The sequence below is a fragment of the Gobio gobio genome, assembly GCF_949357685.1.
Source record: "Gobio gobio genome assembly, chromosome: 15".
NCBI lineage: Eukaryota > Metazoa > Chordata > Actinopteri > Cypriniformes > Gobionidae > Gobio > Gobio gobio.
The window spans coordinates 30,781,842-30,801,124 of record NC_137108.1 but is presented as its reverse complement, the minus strand read 5'-3'; the positions used below and the strand labels follow the sequence as shown (position 1 = coordinate 30,801,124).

General features: G+C 38.4%; 2 protein-coding genes across 2 annotated transcripts; both read right to left on the bottom strand.

Moving 5' to 3' along the window:
• Positions 1–2,302: 2,302 nt before the first annotated feature.
• s100v1 (S100 calcium binding protein V1) lies at positions 2,303–5,218 on the bottom strand. The gene is made up of 3 exons (XM_079836339.1): positions 5,142–5,218; positions 3,479–3,610; positions 2,303–3,083 (listed from the first exon to the last, which is right to left on the bottom strand). Exons 1-3 carry the CDS (start codon positions 5,151–5,153, stop codon positions 2,910–2,912), a joined length of 318 nt encoding a protein of 105 aa, XP_079692465.1. The 5' UTR covers positions 5,154–5,218; the 3' UTR covers positions 2,303–2,909.
• A 521-nt stretch (positions 5,219–5,739) lies between these two features.
• dcst2 (DC-STAMP domain containing 2) lies at positions 5,740–19,188 on the bottom strand (the record flags this gene model as incomplete). Its single annotated transcript, XM_079837041.1, has 15 exons — positions 5,740–5,784; positions 5,904–5,988; positions 6,215–6,302; positions 6,412–6,542; positions 6,827–6,957; positions 7,222–7,322; positions 9,235–9,402; positions 10,542–10,706; positions 13,819–13,976; positions 15,729–15,942; positions 16,088–16,153; positions 16,702–16,896; positions 17,007–17,108; positions 17,668–17,838; positions 18,909–19,188. The coding sequence occupies 15 exons, from the start codon at positions 19,186–19,188 to the stop codon at positions 5,740–5,742; spliced, it is 2,100 nt and encodes a 699-aa protein (XP_079693167.1).
• Positions 19,189–19,283: the final 95 nt, after the last annotated feature.

Below are 19,283 nucleotides of genomic sequence, written 5' to 3'. Positions count from 1 at the left end.
TTTACATGACCTACTCATGCCCTGAGTATATTAATGCTGTAGACCCCACAAGTGAACAGAAACTAAGAACGAGAACATAAGAGTTTGAAAAATAAAATAAACAAGAACAATAATACAGGGGATACCTGTGGCTCCAACTCAAGGGGAAAAATGTCTCTCCCAACTGGGCCCCGTTGGTAGGCCTAGGGTAGTGTCCCCGGTAAGGGGAGGGCCCTATGTAAGGTTTGGAAACTGCTTCCATCCTAAGTGTCCAACGTTCTAACTCCTTCTCTGGTACCTCTCCTCCAGTCCACTGAATTGCAAAGGCCTTCCTGTGTCAATGGTGCAGACGCTAATAATCAGTCATTTTTTCCCGCTTCTCTGAAACTCCATCAGTTTCTCTTTTGCCCTCTGTGAAGTAGAGCTGTGCTCTCGCCGAGGACGCGCCTCCCGCTGCCATCCCAGGGACCTCTGTAGTCGAGTCTCCATAGCGACTCCTTCCGTAGCCGCTGTCGGCACCTCCACTTCAAAGCCACGCTTCCGCAAGTCCAGCCCAGCTTCATGTGCGCTGCTGTATGTTCCAACGCCACTCTCCCAATGGATTCGTATACTCGTGTAGGGTGTTTGGAAACGTACACCTTTTTCCTTCAGCACTTTCTTAATCTCTTGATAAGCCATGCGTTTTTGGACGATCTCAGTTGCATAGTCATGGTCAAAATAAATGTTTCTCCCATTTGACTGAATGCGTCCCTTTTTCCAGGCTTCTTTGAGGACCATCTCTTTAGTAGTGTATTCTTGGAAATTGACTATAATTTGTCTCGGGTTATTATTGGGTCGAGGCTTGGCTGCAAAGACTCGGTGGGCTCGCTGAATTTTCAGATCCAAATCCGCTGGCAGAGGTAACTCGCGCTTCAGGAAATCTGTCACAAATTGCGTTACTGATTTCCCTTCCTCTCCTTCTCCTACCCCGAAAATGCGAATGTTGTTCCTTCGGGATCTGGATTCGAGATCGGTCAATTTGTTTTCAATTCTCCTCTGTCGCTTAATGCTTTCAGTCAGCGCTTCGGTCAAATCCAGTGTCATGTCCTCAACACGACCCACGCGATTCTCAGCTTCTTCCATTCTTTCAGTCAAACCTCTCATTTCCTCCGTCAAGTTGTCAAGTTTATTACCCATCTCCTGTCTCAAGGTGTTGATGTCCTTTCTCAGTTTGACATTGTCCTCCTTCAGTTCGGATTTAAGCGTTTCTATTGCTTCCAATATAGCGCTCGAAGTTTTGCTAGCTCCGCCCGGGCTCGTGTTAGCGTGCTCGGTTACGTTGCTAGCTTTTGTCGCGGATATTGCTTTGTCTCCTTTGGGCATTTTGCGTCTTTTGGCCTTTAATGTTTTGAACCCCACTCCAATACTTAACTTATTCTAATAATGAATAATATAAAATCGAGTTTTGGTGGGTATTTCCATCAATCTCGGAGAGCGGTCACCAAACACGTCTATCTCGTTACGCCATCACCGGAACCTCCAAAGTATTGATTTTTAATAGTACTCAAGTAAAGTAAAAATCCCCAAAAATAATACTTAAGTACAGTAATCAAGTAAAATGACTCCGGTACTTTACACCTCTGGTCTGGGACATTGTGAGCAGTGTACACCATGAGTTTTTACAAGCTAAGCTAAAAGTTGGTGTGAAATGGATGTAGCGATCGTTTTTTTCCCTTCCCTATTGTGCAAAATGTAAGGAAAGACTTAATTTTGTCCATAGGGAATTAATTGGATTGTTGTGGTTTGCTATTGCTGGGATCATGCCAGTAAACACATCAGAGAAGAGATGCAAGTGGGAGGGGAAGTTAATTTGATTAAAAATGATGAGCACATGAATTGTGCATGGATAAATCATTTATAATAAACACTGCAATATTCCATAAAAATTACAATTGTCCATTTTGATTTCATGGTGACTTTAAAATGTTTGATATGGCGTTCTCATTTGAAACTAATAGGATCTTGGACCCAGAAAAAGTATTCCTTACATCATGACTTGTATCTGCATTTGGATCCTCTCTTCCATCTTGTTGTCTGAGTTCATCCCAGAAGAAATTTGAGAACCCATACATAATTGATGTAGAATGAGTTATCTAGATTTTTTTTAAGTAGTTATCATAAGATTAGGATTAATCGAAGTTTCTCCTTAATGCCTTTTAAATATATTTTGAGCTATTAAAATGGTCTTGGGGCAGAAAAAGAGGGTTAAAGAGTAAGTAGCTCTATATAGACCATCCATAAAACTCAAGAGTACTCTCATTACACATACACTTTGTAGACAGAGAATCCTTCAGAACATATTTAATAGCATCAACACAGAAAATCACATTGTGTTACCATAAAGCCAAATACAGTACAGAATATGTGGTCTGTCATCTTTTGTTTCCCTCTACAATATACTCACATTATATATTTTCTAATTTATGTCAGTCAGTACAAACAGTCATGTGGCCCATGCTATTTCATAATCACAGTTGTCACATCAAACACAAATATTTTACCAATATTTTATATGTAAAAAGAAAGAAAAAAAATTGAGGTTAAAAATGTCACAATATTACAAAAAAACTTGCAGCACCAGAACAAATGAGGAAATAAATTAGCGACTAGATCTTACGTTATCTGGCCAGGCAGGTGCGGCTTAGGTTACAATGATGTTGGAGATTACTTGAGGTCTGTGTTGTAAGGGCTACTGAGATATTTATTCAGGAAGCTCCATAACGACACTTAATTGTGATAAAACCTCAGCGCATATACCAAAGAATAGCAGAGTGACATGTACAGTATTGCAGAAAGTGATGGGAAATGGGAGTGACTGATTGGACGCGTTTTCTCAGGGCTGTGGTGGACATTATGTAATGTTGATCGGATTTGTTTGCTCAGGGCCGGTTTCACATCAGACTACATTTCGCACATTTCACCTGCTTCTCTTTGCTCAGCAATCCAAACTGAGAACTGGACAGAGAATCAACCAATTTCCAAAAATCCTTGAACGTGACGCCCTTCCCCTCTTCCACGCTCATGTCTGTCAGGAGTTTGTGCAACCCTTCCTGGTCGCCTGCTGACTGGAAGAGAATAAAGGGTGTGGGAAACTTATCAAAGGTGATCAATTGTGTATTTAGGTGACCAAATGCTTTTACTCGTTCGCTAGTCTGAATAAATATATATTGGATTTATAATGCAAACAAATGTCTCCCCTTAAAGTTTCACATATAGTGAGTCCAAGTTTGTATTTTGAAAAATAGAAAATAAACCTTATATTTGATATTTGAAGTCAACTCTAAATTTCTATTTATTTTCAGTCTAATTTTGGTCTATCCTATGCCAAAATAGTATCAAGTAGGTGTTGTTGCTTATGGAAATGTGGCTTTTGGTTTTGTAGTATGGATGATATTAGTTATTTTGAGAGACTGAAATGTAGTGAAGTGATGCAATGATTGGATTGTAAATCCTGACATACCTTCACCATGGTGGGCAGCTCTTTGGAGACCATGCTCTGGAACTCCTGGGCTGTGAGCGTGTTGGCATTAGTTGATGATGCCGAGTGGAAGTTTTCCACCAGGGTGTTGATGGCCAATTCTAGATCTGTGTACTACAGAGGGAGCAGGTTCAGACTCAGCGCAGCTAAAAAGTAATGTCTCCAGAGCCAGAAAGGAGTCAAACCTTGGGTGATTTGCATTTACTGCCCTTCAGGCCTATCTAAGCACCTCAAAAATGGTTCAGTGTTAACACACTCCTAGTTTCACAGACAGGGCTTAAATTAAGACAGAATTAGGCTTAGTTCAATTATGGCATTTAAGTAGCTTTTATAAACATGCCATAGAAAGAAAAATATACTGGTGTGCATCTTGAGACAAAACAATGGCACTTACCAAGGCTACTTTAAGATATGTCAGTGCAAGTTGCTTTCGGTTAAAACAGCTCAAACATGCATTTTAGTCTGGTACTAGCTGCCTGTGAAACTGGGAGGAAAGAAATTAAACCCATTGTAATCCTATCTTACAGAGACCTATTTTCAGTACACTGAAAAAAATTCCCATCATGTTTCCATTCATTTAAAATAATATTCAAAAGTCATGCTACTTGATTTTATGAAGTACCAGATTTTTCTTCATCAGTTATAAAAAAAATTTTATACTGTATGTAATATATTGTAATGTCATTAACTAGTGTCTTCCAGCATAGCTATTCCTCGTAGCAAAACGCTACAATATCATCACATAACGGCAAGGCTTTGTTGTTAGTAGCCGTCTGTTTGCTGTTGAACAGGAGCTGTAGAGACCTGTCACTACCTCTACTCGAACATTACATTCCTATGCCAGACAATTTCACATAGCCTAACATATGCCGAAGTAGAAACCACATTCGACCGCTCGAGGTAAGTCGGCGCTCCCGCCATCTTGGAACGGTCAGCGTGTCGTCACTATCATAGGTGAGTGTGTTGGTTTGTGCTTTTATATGCGTTAACTCAATATTACAGGTTTCTATATGGTACATGTTTAATGTTGTGTTAGCTGACGCATTCGTCTTGTATTGTGTTAGTTTAGGAGTCTTTTGCAGATATTCATACATGTGTCTACCTACGGGTGCAGTACCACGGACCGGTGTTTTAACCGTTCCATTATGGAGGACGGCTTACGAATAGAGGCCTAGAAACTGCCAATAATGAGGCATCTATGTATATGTTCTATGGTTCAGCATGACTGACAACTACTTACTGGGCGTTGGCCACAAAAAAAGAGACATAAAACAAAACAAAGCAAATTCAGTTATTTTAGTCTTAGCGTTTTTAAATGGCAATCTTCAAAAAATATTCATATAGTACTAATATTGTTAAAAATAATGTAGGCCTAACTTGTAGCCTAAATATATTTGAACGGCAGAGAAAATGAGTCCATATTGAACAAATTATAAATAAAAGTATGTAAATAAGTTATATTTTTATCCAATTTAATTCAGTTAGATGGATAGAAAAGCTAATTTTAATTCATTTCCTCTATTAAATGTTTAAGGGAACTTATGACGAAAAACTAGCCTAGGTGAAATATTGCTATAGGTGGATCATGCAAGCAAACATATCGAAAACATAAACTATTTAAAATCGACACAAAATAGCAGCTTACCTGTGGATCCATTGGGCCCGTTTCATGTCCTGATTTTGCGGAAACTAGAGCAGGTGAGGTGAAGTGACGGTATTTCATCACCTGACCAGAGCGCTTCCGATCCGCCTACTCTTCACGCGCACATGGGTTAGGTCCATGCTTTTATTGTATTCGGAGTTTATATGGGAATGTCTTGTACGGAATGTGTTAATTTTCGATGCAAACTGAGACTATCTTGTATTTTTCAGTTGTATGTAAAAAACAGATTTAAATGGCTTGAGTATGTGTTTTACAGTTAAGAGACTGCGTCTCATATTTGACATTCTTTCGACAACCATGTAAGCAATGTAACCAGACCAACCGCATTGTGACAGATGTGATGAGATTACATGAGGTAAAATTAGTAAAATATTTGTAGTTTCATCACGTATACATAGCCTACCCAAGTAAAAAAAAAAAAAACATATTTCATTAAATTCAATTAAATAACTCATACTGCACCTGTTTTAACATACATTTATTCAACTTCACAGAAAACCGTACTCTGCACATATACACTTGCTAAAACATAAAGAAGCTGTGGCCTCAAACACTGTTATTGACAACCATATTTTGATGGCTAGATTGTCCATTGAGCCACACAGAATGATCCTGATTGGAAATACTGAAACAAGCATATAAAACAAAAACATAAAAAGTTACTACTGCACTGCTAATTTGCCCTCTGCATATGTATAACTCAAAAATGTGTGACAACGCTGCGCACACACACCTGATCATTACTTTCGTCATCTCAGTGCCCTGGCCACTCTGCTGTGATGTTTCAGCGGCCTCCCGTAAACCAGCTTGCTCCTCATCGCTGGAGTCTCTGAAACTCACAAGCCTTTATGTGTAGAACTGTCCATTTTCAAAATGGCAAATAAAAGCTAATCTGAACAAGGATTTCTTCTGGTTAAATATCCAGGTTATATATAAATTAAGCTGTTCAATACCACAAACTATGATGTTTCCTTCCTCAATTTGTGGGAAACACACACACACACACTGACAATTGTGCTATCATTGCACTATCATTGTTCTGTCATGTGACTTACAGCTCTTGCTCCTCCTGAAACGTGAGCGGTCCCATGCAGATAGCACAGAGGTTCCCCATCAGTCTGAAGCACAGCGAGCAGTAACGGCCTGTGAAAGGAAATAAATGTGCCCAGCAGGTTGGTCTAACAGTCTATTTCTTTCCTGACAGTTAAATATGATCTTAAATCAATAATTTCTCTAGAGTGAGAAAACCAACCTGTGCAGCGAGGGGTAGGGCAGATATGCACTTCATCATCATGACCTCTCGTCTCCAACACTTTCCCACAGGCCATGCATGATTCTTTATCGATATCCAGGAGCCTGGCTATGATGACACCCCCTGGCAGGCTGCAAAAAGGTGAGGAGTGTGAGAATTTATTAAATTTTTCACCATGATGTTATTTAATTGTCATTTAAAACCATATTTCTGTAGGATAAATTGAAATCTTCACCCGAGGAAGTGCTTTAAAACATTACCCTTTTTGTGTTTTTGCTCACAAAGGCTGCATTTATTTGATTACAATACTGTAAAATGTTATTACAATTTAAAATAATATAATTATTTAAATTATTCCTGTGATAGCAAAGTGTTACAACTTGTTATAGTGATTTTTATAGCAGCTTATACTCACCGTTTGGCCAGTGTTTGTATAATGCCATCATGTTGCTGGTCCACCTTGTTTCGCTGTACTGCCCTCAGTAGGGCTTTTCCTAAAGACTCACGCTGAGTGAGAATACGCCTGTGGAGGTACTGGATCCTCTTCTGCAACATGCACACATTTAGTATAAACTGTTCATAATAAAAGCAAACTGAAAGTAAAATAGTTCAGTCACTGTCCCTTTACAAGCCACATCTGCACACAAGTACTGTGCTTCTCCTGCATGAGACATAATTCTCTTTATAGATTAAAAAAGCAGTTTAAATGCATTAGAAAGGTGACCAGCTTAGTAAATATTTGACAAATACTTTATATCTGTGAATCGGAAAGGTCATTTTGATGGTAATTGTGCTAGGAAACTTTCTTACTTTCTCTCTTTCAGGATGGGACCCGGCACACACGAACCTCTTAAAACGTTTGACGTAGCCGCCAGCAATCACAATAAACAGCGTGAAGCCATAAAGAAGACCTTTGTTTGGAGGGAACACAAAAGTCAGGCATATAACCAAATAGAAGTAAAATGTTTGCATTGTAAGAAATGCCATTTTGCTGTTTTAAAGAAATGTTATTTGGTCACTTTTACATTAATGCTATATAAATATGCTTGAATGCTATTTGCTTGAAAAGCACCTGCAATACTTAAAATGATCTTGATGTAGAGTATAAACAAATGTACTTGACTTCCTTTGTTTATGATGTAGAACAGGATAAAATGAGCAAAAGGTGTGAAAACGGATATTCATGTAACCGGCCACAAAGGTTAGCGAGAGGACAAACGGCGGAGAAGGGAAGACGATAAAACCACAAGCAGAGATGAGGCTAACAAAGACTACAGTGAGTGAACAAGGGGAAGAGTGTGAAAAAAACAGCAAGGACATCTGTCATATTAGACTCCTACAGAAGGAAGACTGGCTTATAGATGACATAAAGGAGTTGATGAATGAAATGAAATTAGAATTCCACAAAAAGTAAAAGGCAGGGATGCCTAATCCTCTTCTTGAAGATCTATCTTACTGCTAAATTCAGCTCCAATCCTGATCAAATACAACTGAACCAGCAAATTAAGATGTTCACGAGCACTTCTAATTACAGACTGGTGTATTGGATCAGGGTTGGATCTGAACTCTGCCGGTTGGTAGATCTCCAGGAACAGGAATGGGCACCTCTAGTATAAGGAGTAAAGCCCTCCTAAAATAATGCCTGGATTAACCTTAAAGGAGACCTGATACCCTATCAAGGGATGCTTTGCTTGACACCATCTCCAATATTGCTGTATATTGGTTACAATATAAAGCAGTTAATGCAAACATAAAACTTAAAATCAGCTAAACTAAAAGCTTTGGGTGCTTCTCAATTCTTATTTGTGCATCCTCGTCCTTTCCTTGTGCCTTAGCTCCACCCCCTTTAGGATGCGAGGGTAGGATACACCTCTTCACTCATGACAACTCAGGAAGCTTCCTTCCTCCTCATTCCTCAACTTCTTGTGGTGCAATTAGAGAACTGAAATGCCCTTCAGGATTGCTGAGTTTGATCGGTTTCCGGGTCACAGGCTGGAGGAACAAGAATACGAGGAAGCATCAATTTGAGTATTGAGAAGCACCCTCTATAATTAAGCTCTAAACCTTCGGTTCTCAACTCTGGCCCTTGAGGTCTACTTTCAAGCATTTTTTTTTTGCTCCAACCCTAAAAAACACACCTGAACAATCTAATCAAGATCTTCAGAATTACTAGAAAATTACAGGCAAGTGCATTTGATCAAGGTTGAAAAATGGAAAATGGACCTTGAGAGCCAGAACTGAGAATCCGTGGTTTAGAGCTTGATTATAGAGATTTTAGCGTAGCTTTATTTTTTGCATTAACTGCTTTGTATTGTAACCAATAAAATAAGCATTGACTCCAGTGAGACTTTACTTATTACGACAAACTAAGCCCTAAACAAGAACATCCACAAGGGAGTCGTCTAAGTCATTCCTGAAAAACTTCAACCTGTGGGTGGGTGAGAACTATATGGTTTAAGCTACCTCAATAATCATAAGCTTAAAGTTGTAAGATAAAAAGACACATCAAGTAAAAGCATATGTCTATTTTTTTATTTATTTTTTTGATCTTGAAGCTGTGATGCGTTTTACAACATTAAAATGTGTCTGAGATTTAAAGATTCAGAAAAACAACTGTAGCTGCTTTCTAGCTCAAGTTTCAGTAAAACTATATTAAATAAATTTTGAATCAACATCAAAAGCACATTTGTGAGTAAATATGAAACCGTTTTGACTGGTGAAATGTTCCATTTTCTGTTCCAGTGTTGACCACTAGGAGTCACTCTAAAACAATAGACTACATGGATGTTATTTGTACAAATGTCTAAATGTACTTGAATGTACCAATGAGAAGGTATCTCATGTAGTCTGGCTCCAAGGGATTCATGAGACATTTCTTGCTAAGCACAGTGATATTTCCTTTCTGCAGGACGTCAAATGAGGCTGCAATGTCCCTAAAGATATCTGAGGCGTAACCAGATCCATTCACTTGTACTGCAACCACTACAGGAGCTGGTGAACAAAAATCGTGATGATAATAAATATCACTGAAAATAATAAAATACTGAAAATATATAGTAGAATATACTAGAAGGATATACACAAAGCAGGCATAACATTATGACCTAATATTGTGTCGGTTTGCTGGTAAAACAGCCCTGACCCGTCAAGACTCCACTAGGTCCCTGTGGTATCTGTGGCACCAAGATTTTAGCAGCAGATCCTTTAAGTCCTGTAAGTTGCGAGGTGGGGCCTCCATCGATCAGACTTGTTTGCTCAGCACATCCCACAGATGCTCGATTGGATTGAGATCTGGGGAATTTGCAGGCCAAGTCAACACCTCAAACTCGTGCCCATAGTGCATCCTGGTGCCACGTGATCATCAGGTAAGCGACGCACACGCACCAGGCCATCCACATGATGTAAAAGAAAACGTGACTCATCAGACCGGGCCACCTTCTTCCATTGCTCCGTGGTCCAGTTCTGATGCTCACATGGCCAAGGTTGGTGCTTGCTGACCGGTCTGCGGCTATGCAGCCCCATACTCAACAAACTGCGATTCACTGTGTATTCTGACAAATTTCTATCAGAACCAGCATTAACTTCTTAAGTAATTTGAGCTACAGTAGCTTGTCCGTTTTATCGGACCATACAGGCCAGCCTTCACTCCCCACATCAATGAGCCTTGGCCGCCCATGACCCTGTCTCTGGTTCACCACTGTTTCTTCCTTGGACCACTTTTGATAGATACTGACCACTTCAGACTGGGAACACCCCACAAGAGCTGCAGTTTTGGAGATGCTCTGACCCAGTCGACCAGCCATCACAATTTCTCAAATCCTTACGCTTGCCCATTTTTCCTGCTTCTAACACATCAACTTTGAGGACAAAATGTTCACTTGCTGAATAATATATCCCACCCACTAACAGGTGCCGTGATGAAGAGATGATCAGTGTTATTCACTTCATAATGTCATAATGTTATGCCTGATCGGTGTATATACAGAAAATAAGCAAACCATTGACTTATTACATAGGATTATATGTTTAAATGTAAAAAATATGCTTAAATAGATTAGGTAGATTAGTGAAACTGTGGAATTCAACAAAAACATGCATCGAAACCATTCTGTGGTTTTAATCTTTTGTACCTTGGGCCACGATTTCACCCTGGGCCTGGTGGTGTACCAGCTCAAACACCCAGAACACCATGAGGTCAACAGCTATCAGTATGACCGTCATGAACATATACCTGAACAAAGACAACATCTGACCTGCCATAGCCCGTCTCTCTCTCGCAGTCAGATACAGAGAGCCTGAGGAAGACATGAGAGTCATTATTAGAGTCAGTCTAGGGTTGCATATAAAATCACATAATTCCCTACTATATAGTAGACAAACAACAGTATGTGACAAAAGAAGTCTGTCCGAATTCACAGTACTCATAAAAGAGAAGGGAAAAAGTACCCGGATAACCTACTTCTTCCGTTGCGAATCTAAAGTGTGCATACAATGGACACTTTACTATCCCATGAGGCCATGGGAGAGGATTTGTGAATGGCAGTGAAGCGACGTAACTGATGCTGGTAGTTCACATGATAATGACAACATGGCGAATGTAGTATAATAGTATAGTAATGGTATAATAGAGCACCCAGTGATACGTCCAAACACATTAAACTGTAGAATTAAGCTTTATCAGCTCCACAGAGATACACACATCTGGCTAAGACGAGGGCTGCGTCCGAAATAGCATGCTCTTGAGTAGGTACTATGACTACTAGACTAGACACTTAGCTCACAAGATGAGACACAAGATTGGGTTCACAAGACAAGACAAGATTTTTGCACAGCATTTTAAAGAAATCCTCAATGACAAAATTTATGATTGGAAAAAATAGTCTGCAGGGGCATTTTGAAATGTTTTAACTAATCTTGTAATGAATGTAATTTCAGCTCTACTTTCTGAGTATGAATTATTATGTGCATTGAAAGATGTGAATTGAATCGAATAAGAATCAAATGGGAATCGAATGTGAATTGAAAGTGAATCGAACGTGAATTGCATTTAATGTGAATTGAATTTGTTGGGGTAACAGCTTAGGACACAGGACCAGTAGTGAAAAATGAAGACCAAGAGTCAGGAGTTAGATTAATTAAAGAAAAATGTACTGAAGAATAGTTTGCAGTTTCATCAGCAGAAGCCAGCTTCAAGTCTCACAAGGAGTTCGTAGGCCGCGCTCCCTCTAACAGTCTCCCCGCCTCCACCTATCGTACATACAATTTCTGAACAGTTATACTGTTTTCAAGGTCTAACCACGTCATTATTGTCATGTGGAATGATTCTGATTGGCTCAGAGAAGATGGACAGTCTTGGTAAATTTCCACACATTGTCAGTTAATCAGATTCACGTGTACAGATATCACTTGTTGACGCTTTCACCCCGGAATTAGGCACGTAATGACCTTCCAGATTCTGGAGCAGGCACCAGCTTGTCCAGAACAACAAGCCCCTCATCTTTTAGGATGCCCGTAATCCACCCCCAATACTGATCTGTAACACTGAATACTGCGCACATACAGAGATACACAGTCTTTCCAAGGTTGGAGTTGGTGAGATCTGGTCCCAACCAGAGAAAGTTTTCCAAAACATATTGATAACATGTGCTTTTATCTCAGTGAGAGATACAGACAATAGTACAGACCATATTCATCTTGATTCTTTAGGGTTTCAGTAAAAGGAAATATAAAATGAAATAAAATAACATGAAAGACAAATCCATATTTCATCTCTGGAAGCCGGGCTAAATGAGCAATCTCTGTTACTGCATTCCTGTCGAGTTGGAGGTGTGTGATGCCTCTGAAATCCAAACACACGACAACATGTAGAAATCAAGTGTTTTTGCGAAACATCACACACCACCAGGACAGACCCTCAGTCACCACTCAGAGGACCAAATACAAACTTTAGAAATTATAAAGGAAGAAACAATCATTGGTCCTATTGATATAAGCAAACTCATAACTGGACAGAATCATTAAAATCATAATAAATATATAGGAGGATGAATATTGATTGAGGCTTTGATTATAAATTTAATTAGAATATATATATACTGTTTATACACAATTATATTGAAGCGGTAGTGGATTTCAGAATCCACCTTTCAAATTTTATTTGAAATGTGAATAGAATTGAATGTGAATTGAATTTGAAATCACATTCAATTCCATTCACATTTCAAATCAATTCACATTTGAATTCACATTCAGTTTACATTATATTCACATTTCAATTCACATTCACGTCTGGATTACATTCATACTATATAGCACATACTTTTTTAACGGTCGTGAAGTAATTACTTGTTCAAAATAAGTACCTACTCGAGAGTATGCGATTTCGGACGCTGCCCTCGTCTTGGCCAGGTGTGTATCTCTGTGGAGCTGATAAAGTTTAGTTCTACAGTTTAATGTGTTTGGGAGTGTCACTAGGTGCTCTAAATTAGTGGGTTTTGTAACTGGTTTAGCTTCAGAGCCCAGCTCCTCAATCAATGTAAACTTGTTTTTAATGTAGTCTTTTTATACCTTATATTTTATTCTGTACACTACTATCGTTCAAAAGTTTGGGGTCAGTACTTTTTTTTTCTGACCCCAAAAGGAATGAAAAGGAAATTCATACATTTATTTTATAAAAGTGACAAGGACTTTTACATTGCTACAAAATATATATATATATATTTTTAAGTTCTATTGAGGTTTCTGTTCATCAAAGAAAACGTATAATTTTCCATTAAATATTAAGCAGCACAACTGATAATAACGATTCAAAATGTATAATAATAAGAAATGTTTCTTTAGCACCAAATCAGCATATTAGAATGATTTCTGAAGGATCATGCGTCACTAAAGACAGGAGCAATGACTGAAAATTCAACTTTGCCATCCCAGGAATAAATTGCATTTTAAAATGTATTAAAATAGCAAGCATGTATTTTCCAATATTTTTGCTTTTACTGTATCTTTTGAACAGAAGTGATATTTTGCAGGTTAATATGCCAAAGTACTGCATAGTTTGATTTGGATTTTTCCCAGAACAGACGTGCAACACATTTTTGGATCACCAGAAGTATCCTAGAGCAGTTTACTTTACTACAGCAGTTTGACCTTTTGACATGTCCTGTCTCTCTGAGTGTGAAACATTCCCTGTTTTCTGGTACTTGTTGATGACCTTTCCCTTGTGAACTTTTTCTCATCTTTCCTTGTTAATCTCTCTCAGCTCAGGGTCCTCCTCCACATTTTTTTCACTTATCTAAATGTCTATGAACATTCTTTCCTTTCTTCCTTCCTATTGACCCTTCACCCTACACCATCTATCTGCTAACAGACACATACACGCAAAAGCTATTCAAATAAGTATACACTCACAGGGCCTGATGTAGGTGAGAGTTTCTCTGTGGCTGAGGGGAAGTACTGCTGCTTTGCCCTGTCTGGAGCGCTTCCTGTCCAGCTCAATGAACTGGTCAGTTATGTAGATGTTCTCAAATTCATCATTATGAAGGTACTGATTTTTGTACAGCACAGCCCTGTTCACAAACACATAAAAAGACAATTGAGCATTACACAAATACAAATGGTTATATTTTCCAAATGTTTGATGCCTAGGACCCCAAAATATGATGAGCCAGAGGGACCCTCTGAGCACGATATTATGAAAACAACAATACAATGTCAGATTTTTTAAATGTTAACATATACAATTTTATAAATGTTTATAATTTATTATAAGTTGTATTGCATTCTAGTTTATTTAATATATAATTATTTTATAATTATTAAATAAATCATTATTTAATAAAATAATTAGAATTTTTACACGAATATGAATAGTTTATAATAGTGTATAAATTATAATTATGCTATTAGTATTAATATGCATTATATTTTGTTTACAATTTTTAAAAATAATAATAATACTTAGTTATTAATATTATTATAAATATAATGTATCAAAGTACTGTCATTAGTTATTATACACCGATCAGGCATAACATTATGACAGGTGAAGTGAATGACACTGATCATCTCTTCATCATGGCACCTGTCAGTGGGTAGGATATATTAGGAAGCAAGTGAACATTTTGTCCTCAAAGTTGATGTGTTAGAAGCAGGAAAAATGGTCAAGCGTAAGGATTTGAGCGAGTTTGACAAGGGCCAAATTGTGATGGCTAGGCGACTGGGTCAGAGCATCTCCAAAACTGCAGCTCTTGTGGGGTGTTCCCGGTCTGCAGTGGTCAGTATCTATCAAAAGTGGTCCAAGGAAGGAACAGTGGTGAACCAGAGACAGGGTCATTGATGCATCAAACATACGAGCAACTGTAGCTCAAATTGCTCAAGAAGTTAATGCTGATTCTGATAGACAGGTGTCAGAATACACATTGCATCCCAGTTTTTTGTGTATGGGGCTGCATAGCCGCAGGCCAGTCAAGCTCCACCACCGAAAGCGCTAACAGTGGGCACGTGAGCATCAGAACTGGACCACGGAGCAATGGTCTGATGAATCATGTTTTCTTTTACATCAAGCCAGTGGAGGCAGTGTGATGCTTTGGGCAATGTTCTGCTGGGAAGCCTTGTAACCATGCACACCCTTTCATGGAAACGGTATTCCCTGGTGGCTGTGGCCTCTTTCAGCAGGATAATGTGCCCTGCCACAAAGCAAAAATGGTTCAGGAATGGTTTGAAGAGCACAGCGAGTTTGAGGTGTTGACTTGGCTTCCAAATTCCCCAGATCTCAATCCAATCGAGCATCTGTGGGATGTGCTGAACAAACAAGTCCGATCCATGGAGGCCCCACCTCACAACTTACAGGACTTAAAGGATCTGCTGCTAACATCTTGGTGCCAGATACCACAGCACACTTTCAGGGGTCTAGTGGAGTCCATGCCTCGACGGGTCAGGGCTGTTTTGGCAGCAAAAGGGGGACCGACACAATATTAGTCGTAATGTTATGCCTGATCGGTTTATTATTAATAACAATAATGAATGATTAGTATTTATAATAATTATTATTATTGCTTTTGATATACCGTAATTATTATTATATTATCCTTATTATTATTATTATTATTATTGTTAATTTATTTTACACTTTCTGAACAGATAAATCCTTATTCTCTTAAAGTTTTAGTACTACAAACTTTATAAACATTATTCAGTTCTGACTAAACCAACAGACTTTGTTAATAAAATAATTCAATTACAGTACTGACATGGTGAAGATATCTAAATGTGTGTTATTTATTGACTATGGCAAGTTGTGTTTAACAGGAAGTACATACTGGAGATACATGAAGAGAAGCAGGAAGAACCCCATGTATGCAAGTAGGCCCTTGAGCTCCTGGAGGAGGACCAGCTGTTCAGACACCTCATCCATGATCTTCTGAGTAGCATCCTGCATGGACTGACTGTTGTTCAGAAGCAGATCAAAGTTGATGGAGGTAGAAATGTTGAATTCAAATTCTTTTTTAATTCGATTGAATGCCGCAATGGTTGCTAGAGGTAACAACAAAAAAAAATGGGAATAACTAAATAAAAAAGTATTTCTCTGAACTTTTTTTGATGATTCACTCCATGCATGCAAGTAAATCACTCAGTAATCTTTAACACAGGTGAATCTCAGAAGGTGAATTTTACTTACGATAAGCCAAAACAGTCTTCATGTGGTCAGCAATATATGAAGGTAAGATGCAGAATAGCTGTCCCACTGTGCAAAAGTCCATTATAAAAAAAAGGTATTAATTTCAAAACATCTATGAAAATAGCTTCTTTTAATAAATAATTTTAGTAAAGACATGCAGTTTTTAAAAGTTAATTAAGCATAAAAGAACTGCTCTAAATGGCAGAACTCTGCTCAATAAGGCTGTGTAGAATTAATTTTAGCGCTTATTCTGTTGCTAGAGGTTATGTTTGGATTTGCTGTCAGCCTGTTGAAGAATGTGAGATATGCATACACATGGGAACACAACCACCCCACTTCAAACTGTAACATTTAGGGTACTTAAACGTGACAAACTGCTCCCACAAGAACACATATTGTAAATAAACTTGGTATGTATATTGAGCATGTGAGATTAACAGGAACCATTTATCACAGTTTCTGCAACGGCAGAATACACTGAAATATAATAAAACTAAATCACTGTTATGCATAAAATAATGCACTAAGGAATCAGTGAGCCGTGGCTATATGGCTTCCTGTAAAGAGTGTAATGACAGGGCTTTCAAGGGACTAATCATATGCCAGAGACGCACCGCGTGCGAGCCCGCAGAGAAGCTGGAATCCATCTAGGAGGTGGCAGAGGAACGAGAACACAGAGAGCAGCTCCATGCAGTTCTCACGGCTTTCATCAAACAGCCTAGTGCACTTCTGATACGGCAGACCCAGCTTGTCATTACATACATCACCAATATCTGCCAAGAAGTGCAGTACGTTTCTTAGAATACGAGCTGAAAAGGAAAAAGGGAGACGGAGAGACTTAAGCTCAAACCTCAGGAAACAATTAAAAATCATAGGGCCAGATCCGTTTACCGGATGTTTGGTCAATTGATACACTCACCGACATGCCGCACAGATTCCGTCAGAGCTCTGAAGAGGTTTTGTGCTCGGCCTGCCATTGAGTAAGCATTCCTCGCCATCTCCTTAATCTTACTCAGGGCCGCTAAACAAAGCCATTTTCAGAATATCAAAACAGAAATATACATACATAACATAACATACAACTGTATTTTTCAAGTAAACCAGAAGAGGTTGAGATATGTATGTGTATACAATGTATATATAGTGTTAGAAATAAATATATAAAAAATAAAAAATATTTTATCCAATATATCAAATATAATATAATATTTTATTATCATTATTATTATAATGTATAATATCAGTCTTTTATCAAAAATCACCTTTTTCTTCTGCAGTTCTTTTGAAGAACTGATTTTGTCCACACAGTGAATGTCAGTGAGGTGCCTGACAACACTGGACCACATTTTGGACTTTCATCATATGGACAAAAACATAAATAAATACTGAGACATCTACTGTGTTTCACAGAACAAAGGTGAGGGTGAGTAAATGATGACAGAATGTTCACACGATCTCTTCAAGGGATTATGGCATGAATTTCTACATAATCTCACTATTTTGTTTTGAGCAGATGTTGGTATTTTTGAAAGAGATGTTGATTGTTGATATTGACATGATGATCTTGCAGATAGACTCACGTAGCAGTGGGTTGGCGGCACGCTGCAGGAGTTGTTGGGTCTGATTCATGGCAAGTTCTGCACCACAGATCACGCTGTCTGCGGCCCGTTCAACATTCTCCATCGTGTTGCTCACGGGGCCATGGATAACCAAGGTACAGATGAGGAAAAGAAGGAATTTTTTACCCCTGGCTTAAAAACAACAACAACAACAACAACAACAAAAATGTGTGAGAGAAGTGTTATAGTGAGCAATACAATAGGGAAAACTGAGAGGTATAATAAACTATTGGTAATGCACATGATTTGACAGTAGTTTTAAAGTTAATTCAAAGGAGATTTAGAGGAGACCAGCGCTGTGAAAATCAAATACTTCCCTACTATGTACTCAGCCGTGTAGTGTATGAGTTTTATAAAGTTATTTTGTCATTCAGCATTGGAGTCTGATAGCTCCTCCGCTACATAATTAAAGCTGCAACCATTGAGTGCATGAAGTGTCCAACGTTCCACACTTCATTTTTCCATTTCGTACACAGCGTAGGTCACAAAAGGAAGGGCTGTATCTCAGTATCTGTACGTTTTTGAGACAAAGGTCCAAATACATCAAAAGTTCATTAGCAGTGGTATTGTAAGTTGGTTCTAAACACCGAGTTTTAAAGCGTTATGTCCTTCACACCTATCATATCATATTTTTGCTATAGCTAGTTGTTGAGTTAAAAAATGAACTAAAACTACTCTAGCAATATATTCAGACAAATGGTGATTTTAATGTTTTTTTAAAGTTACATTTTAACTCAAACTTGTGTTGTCAGGGAATATTTTATAATCGTCCATATTTTACATGTTAATTTCATGTTTTGATATATTTGTAGGCCTACATTATCTATTCTTCTTTTTTTTTTTACTGTTCATAATTGCTGTGTTTCATAATTTTAATAGGCTATTTAAATTTTGCTGAAAAGCTTGTAGGCCTACTAGGCTGTTTAATTTTCTCCCAATGTGACATGATCCTCTATAGTTCAAAACGTAAAGTGGGTGTTCAACTAACTGTAGGCCTAACTTTTTCCCAATGGACAGTAACAGTGGAAATATTAATTATTTTCTTCCTGTTAAACCAAGGCTTTAAATTGATTAAAAAAATAACCTAGAGAAAGCCCCGGTCTCCCCTATATCTGTCCTTACGCTTGATAATGTTAATTTACATGTTCACATGTACCAACACAGAATATGTTTATGAAAGAGATTGACAGGTGTGTAGTTACTCGAGCACAGCATTGGGATCATCAGCTTGACGTTGGTGCGCACGAGGTCAGAGAGCCCCGTTCCAAACCCCGCAAAAGCGGCGAGGATGCCAGTAGTGATGACACAGAACCAGAGGTTTTGGTTCTGGATGAACAGCGCTGTCATACCGTAAACTGATGCGACGAACAGACCCAGAGTAAACCCAGAAATGCTGCGCTTCACCTGACGCACCGCCGAGCTACGGCGCAAAAGCGATATTTTCCTACCGAGCGACTTTAAAAAAGGTTCCTTTGGAGTCATCCTGAAGAAAAAGAAAGTAAAACGAATAAAAAGTAAGCAATTTATTAGATGTTTAGCTATTTAAAAAGAGAAAGATGAATTAAGATAAACCCCAA